Source organism: Arachis ipaensis, chromosome B09, assembly GCF_000816755.2.
Source record: "Arachis ipaensis cultivar K30076 chromosome B09, Araip1.1, whole genome shotgun sequence".
NCBI classification, from domain to species: Eukaryota; Viridiplantae; Streptophyta; class Magnoliopsida; order Fabales; family Fabaceae; genus Arachis; species Arachis ipaensis.
The window spans coordinates 125374596-125381120 of NC_029793.2; the positions used below are offsets into that span (position 1 = coordinate 125374596).

At 35.0% G+C, this 6525-nt stretch overlaps 1 protein-coding gene across 1 annotated transcript; it reads right to left on the minus strand.

The window, feature by feature from the left end:
- Positions 5447 to 6279, minus strand: LOC107616044 (RING-H2 finger protein ATL70-like). Its single transcript, XM_016318049.2, has one exon. It carries the CDS (start codon positions 6149 to 6151, stop codon positions 5633 to 5635), a length of 519 nt encoding a protein of 172 aa, XP_016173535.1. The 5' UTR covers positions 6152 to 6279; the 3' UTR covers positions 5447 to 5632.

Sequence of the window (6525 nt, forward strand, 5' to 3'; positions counted from 1 at the left end):
AGTGGAGCTTTAGTTGCTCATGGTAAAGGAGAAATAAGGATTCTGATAAAAATGTATTTTGGTAGTTTGGAATGAAATAATGTTGTGTTAGAATCATCCTATTGGAATCCCCTTTTATATCAAATCCTAATTAATTTAAAAATCTATCTTCTAAAACTAAAATAATATCTTTTCCTATTTTTAAATAAAATAAAGTTTAAATCAGAATTAATTAAAGCAATCAGTATGTCTTCAATTGATGGATGGGGACCACTTGCTTCGTAGGGTCCACGCCTAGCTTGGAGTAGGCATAACCATTCTGGTGTGAGTCTCCCTTGAGTCTCTGCTATCCCCTGGCTCTAGTCTATATTTCTGGGTCGAAAACTGGGTCAAAACTCGGCCTGAAATCTCCCCCAGCGTTTTCTGCGTTTTTTGCATGTCGCGCATGTCAAGCGTACGTGTCAGTCACGTGTACGTGTCAGGTACGCGCACGCATCGCTGAGCAACTTCGCTTTTCACGCGTACGCGTCAGGCATGCGCACGCGTCGCTCCTCGCTGGTCAGCTCCTTGGTTTCTTCTCTTTCTCTGCAGAAACTCCATCAAATTCATCCGAATACTACCTAAAATAAACAGAATTGCACAAGACTTAAAGTAGCATCCATAGTGGCTAAAAGACAATTAATTCTTGAGAAAACTTAACAAATTAAATGCAAATTCACTAGGAAAAGGTAAGAAAGATGCTCACGCATCAAATAATTACTTTCATAAGATTTTAATCATCTCTTTAGTTGTTTTTGAAAAGAGTTGATAAATAAATCATTGAACCACACTATTTTAATGAACCAAGCCTTGAACCGGATTGGTTTCTTTTCCTTTGGTCTAACCAAACCACCTCCTACCCAATTAAACCCAACCCTGATTACCTCTTCTCTCAACACGCTTGGAATTTAGCCATAAACCATAGTTCCACCTATTCAGATGTGCACTGCTGTTGTGTTGGAGGGAGGAAAAGACACGAAGCTCTCATCAACAAGCTCAACCCATCCTTCCTTCTAAATAAATATAGGTAAGTAGCTTCAATTTCTCTTCTTCCCCAAAACACACATCAAGCAGAGAAAAGAGAGGAAGGGCCAGCGACGGAAAAAGAAGAAAGAGTAGGGAGGAGGATGGTCAAAGTTGAAGCAATAATTTCATCCTACTCACCCAATTGATTCCTCGAGATTCTCTGTAAAGTAAGAACCAGAAATTTCACCTTCTTTCCTTACTTCTCTAATTCGAATCTCTGACCAACTCCTTGCTCTATTCCTCTAGCTTGCCCGATTTTTGAAACAGCCACCATCACAAGCGAGAAAGGGTAAGTAATTTTCCCTTGCTTGTATTTGTTTTAGCCGAATGGCCTTGTGTGTGTAATAGAGAATGTTGGTTCTTATTGCGATAAGGGTTCGGTTGCAAAGAGGTAGCAGAGGCAAGCTTTGTGTGTTTGATCAACAAACAAAGTAAGGGATATGATAGATAGAATGTTACTTGGTTGCTGTACTTGCTTGTATGGATTACTGGTTCATTATGTATATGATTGTTGAAGCACCCATATAGAAAGAAATCTGTTTGTGATAGTGCAGAAAAATATATGTTCAATTGTATATATGTACTTGAAGAATTGTGAATGATTGAATTTGAGTTTACGGGACTGCGTTGAGATTGGTAACAACTTTAGATAACCAAAGAAAAGCTAAAAGTGTGATTTTAGGGGAGTTATAGGCTACGGTGTGGAATTTGGCATGTGAGGTTGTTTGAATTCCATTGTGCATAATTTATGCAATTTCTGCAAAATTGGCAGTAGAATGAAAGAATTTATGGGAGCATTCCTGACCAAAATTTTGTATGAAATAATTTTTTATGAAACTTTAATGTGCTTTTAATGACTCTAAAAATTTCAGAATTAATTGATAAGTGGATTGGGAGAAATGAATTTTTGAAGATTGATGGTTTCTGCAAAAAATTCTGTCCTCTTACTGCAGAAGCACCAACTTTCAACCCACTTAGCTTTTAATTATGATAAGGAATTAAGTTGAAACTAGTGGCAATTTGAAGTTTTATATGTCTATAATCTCCAGTTTAAATTTCAGATAGATACCACATTTATCCAATTAAATATGATGCAGGGAAGGTGGATAACTCCCTGAATTCTAAAAACTGTTTTCAAAAAAATAGAGCAACATTCCTGATTGAATAACTTTCTCATATAGCATGATATTGATCCAGAATTTGTTTTGTTTGAAATCTAAATGAGTCTCATTTGATTTCAGCATTTTTGAAAGGCAATGGGTGAAAATTGGATTTTTAATAAATTTATCAAGTTTACTGCTCCCTGCTGTTTTTCTGCAATGATAGTAGAATTTTGAAAGATTTATACAAGTTTCAATTATGGTCGGATGTCCTAGAACCAAGTTTTATTTTCTAAACCAGTAATTTTACAACAACTAAGGGAATTAAAGAGAGTCTAATGACCAATTAAGGATGTCTATGTGATAAATTGTTAAGGAGGGATTGAAAGTATTAAGATTAAAGGAATCCGTAAGGGTGGCGCTAATACAATTTTAAGGAAGATTATGCCCAATTTTCTTTTTGTAAGAATACATGAACTTCATTAAATAAAAAAGTGTATACTATCCCTAAAAGAATTAATGTTAAATAGTGATGCGGAGGTATGTGTAATCAAATGGTGATGCAGAGGTATGTTTAATAATGTGGTGATGTGGAGGTGTGTGTATGCAATTGGTGATGTGGAGGTATAATGAAAATAAAGAAAACAGTAACCATAAATGGATAATGATTCATGAGAATTGTTTGTTTGAATGGGCCTTTGTGCCAAAGTGCTAATGCGAAAGTGTCTGCCTGACTGATAGCGTAAAATTGCTAATGCGAGAATGTTCGCCTAACTGATAGTCTGTTTCTTACTGTGATGCCAAGATATCCTAACTGACACGGTAAAGAGACCATATTCGAGGTTCGCCTCGAGTAACGTCGGGTTGCGGGTAGACAACCGACGCATGAGCTCATGGCCTGCACTAGGTACAGTATGCATCATAAATTGTTTGTGTATTTGATTGTGATTGTTTATTGTTCATTCTTTCTGTTATGTGCTATCTGCTTGTTGTTAATTTTTTATTCTCTAATTCTTGTTTGTGTTCTAAAGTTGTATAATTACAATTTCTCCAAAACTTAGATTAAGATAATAAAACTAGAAATAATTTTCATAAAGAATAGAATAAAGAGCGGCATTAACCCCAACAGAAGATGTCAAGATAGAGTTATGTCAGAGCCGCGATACGGAAGTAGCCAAGAGACTTAGCAAGCGAGTTATTACGATAGAGTCAGAACTCTAGGATTCACGAGAGAGATGTGTTTTCACAGTGTCACCTTACTGGGAACCATATAGGTTCTCACCCCTTCCTTTTTCCTTTTCCCCCAAAGGTAGGATTTCGACTTGATTGCCAAAATTGGAGTTATATTTAAAGAGGAGCATGCATTTTCGGACCCTACAGAAGATGCTCGAGACTAGTCTTGAGATAATGTCTATAGACTTGTGCCCTGATGGTGAGAAGAATGTGGGATAGATGGTCTTTATTCTTTAGACTTTGCTTTCCCTCACTTGTGTAGCATTTTAATTTTATGGGTAGGACTTAATATTTTTCTTTTCTTTTTTTAGCCCGGATACCAATTAGGGGTTTTCTATATGAACCAGGTATTCTGAAAAGTTGTCAGTTGTATATAAGTTTATATGTATATCTATATACAGCTAAGCATGCCAAGTTTGTATGAACTAACTTAAGACGTATATATGTATGAAATTTTTTCTGTAATCTTGTTGCCATTTGATTTTGCTATTAGTTTAGTATTTATTTTATTTTGTATATCTCTGATGATGTTTATGGTTTTGCTAACGTATTTGTTAAGAAAAGCATATGATAAAAATAAGCTAACATACACGATCCCGTTAGTACGAAAGGCTCATATGTAGTAAATATTATCGAGTCTAGAGTTTTATATGATTATTAGAAAGTGACATCTGATGACTGGCAGTGATCCGGACCTGCCAAAAATTGGGTCGTTACATGGATAAATCCAAATATTGCACCTTCCACCAGAAGCATAGGAAGACTACTGACGAGTATGTAATAGCCAAAGACCTGTTAGAGCGATTAGCTCGGCAAGGTCACCTAGACAAATACATCAGTGGCCACATACAAAAGCGCGCCACATCCTCTGCTGACCACACCTCGGCAGGACACTACTCCTGAGATAAAGAGAAGATGACTCATCATCATCATGACCAACTACGAGAAGTTATTAACTATGTATTTCAGGAAGCTTCGCATGTGGAGGAGCAACCAGCTCAGCACGGAAACGTACATACCAAGCTATGCTCTCGGTAGAAGGCAATCCAAGTGCAACTCAAACTACTCCACACCTTCCACAAATGACGTTTCGAGAGTCTAATTTTCATACAAATACAACAAATTTGGATGACCCAGTTGTGATTTCCATCCAGTTAGGAGACTTTTTGGTTCATAAAGTGTTACTAGACCCTGCAGTGCAGATGTTTTATTCTATTCAACATTCTAAAAAATGAAACTAGGCAATAACTTACTCCAACCTTTCACTGGAGACCTGGTCGGATTCTCAGGTGAGCGTGTTCCAGTATTAGGATCTGTGTGGTTACAAACCACACTGGGTGATCATCCTTTATTTAAAACTGCGGACGTGCAATACTTAGTTGTTGATTGCTTTAGTCCTTATAATTTAATATTCGGCCGACCTTTTTTAAATAAGTTCGGCGCTATTGTCTCTACCATTTCTCTATGTGTTAAGTTTTCTGTGCATGATGATCTTACCGCAATTATTCACAGTGATCATCGTAAAGCTCGGCAGTGTTACAACATCAGTCTCAAACTGCCAAATCGAGGAAGAAAAATTAATTCAAAATTATTTTTTTTTAAACAATTAAATCTTGATTCTATTTATTAATCACAAAATTAGCATTCTCTCCAAATTATATGTAATAAATATTTGAAAAAATAAAAATATAAATATAAATTAAAAAGATAAGTAATAAAAGTTGAAAACTAAATAAAAGAAATTTAAAAAATATGTACATAATAATAATAATAACAATAATGAAAAATATCTCATTGTATATTTTGATTTGTCAAATTAATAATATAAAATATACCTTATAAGTTATATGTAAGGGGGAAATAGTAAAGAGAAAATAACAGAAAAGGTGAGAAAGATAAATAAGAGGATGTGGGAAAAAATTTATTAATTTTAGAGAAAAATATTTCATCTCAATTTTAATAAGAGAGTGTCATGTGATATATTTGAAATAGAACTCATCACCCAAATGACCCAATAATTATTTAGGTGTATAATTTATTTAAAAATAAACAAAGTTACATTACCAACAAAATTTATTATTTTGGTCCACACTCGATCAATAAAAATATTTTTCTTACTAAATTCTAAATCTTAATACCCAAAATATTAACAAATATTAATAAAAAAGTATTTGCCTTCTAATATCTGTCTTTTAGAAATAACATAAAATAATTAGGGTTTTGGTTTAACCTCTATGATATTGTTGTATTTGTAGCTATGGTGCATGTGGCAATGATTTTCGGCATATGGGGCATGTGGAGTGTAACATGAGCCATGGATCAACACAAGCTTGGTGAAAGACATGGCCACAACCTGGAAGAACCCTCAACATCTCAATCTCTTTGTAATCCCCTAAGCATATGATGCATCCACCTCCAACACTACTTTTCTTCATTACTTCATCAGAATATGACATCTTAGGGGAATTCTCGTAACCCGTGTCGATGTGACCGTCCACGTGGCCGTGCATGTGACCGTGCTCTAGGGACTCGGCCACTGACACGGACACGTAGGGTGATGGAACATCGACCGGTGCGTGGAGTATGGTGGGGATTCTTGGAGGCCTGAAAAAGCAAGAATGTAAGAAATTTATGGTCTTAAACAAGAATATCAAGCCAAATATGAATGCCATGGCATGAGTGAAACGAAAAGCACTGTCGTTGGAGTTATGAATTATCATCGTTAAAACAAAGTTTTCGTTATCGGAGTCGGAGTTGGAAGTGGAATCGGACATCTTCAAAGGAGAGAAATTGTTGTAGTGAGATTGGAAGAGGGTTAATGGGGTGGGTGTGTTTGTGTGTGATCGATAATAAGGGATTAATTTAATTAACAATTTAATTTCTATAAGGTATTTTGTGTGTTGGTTCGTCAATGTCCTTTTTATATTCGATCATTATTGCATTAATTAAATACCATTATAATTCTCCTATTGTAGGAAAAAGAAACGGAACAAAGATAAAAAGAATACGCATCAATGGTATAATTTAACAAATTTTTTTAAGATTTTTTTTTCAAGGTTTGGTTGAATTTTTTTATTAGTTTTTCTTTTTATGCTAATTTTTTTTAAAGATCAAATTCTAAATATTTTTTAGTCACAAAAAAAAAATC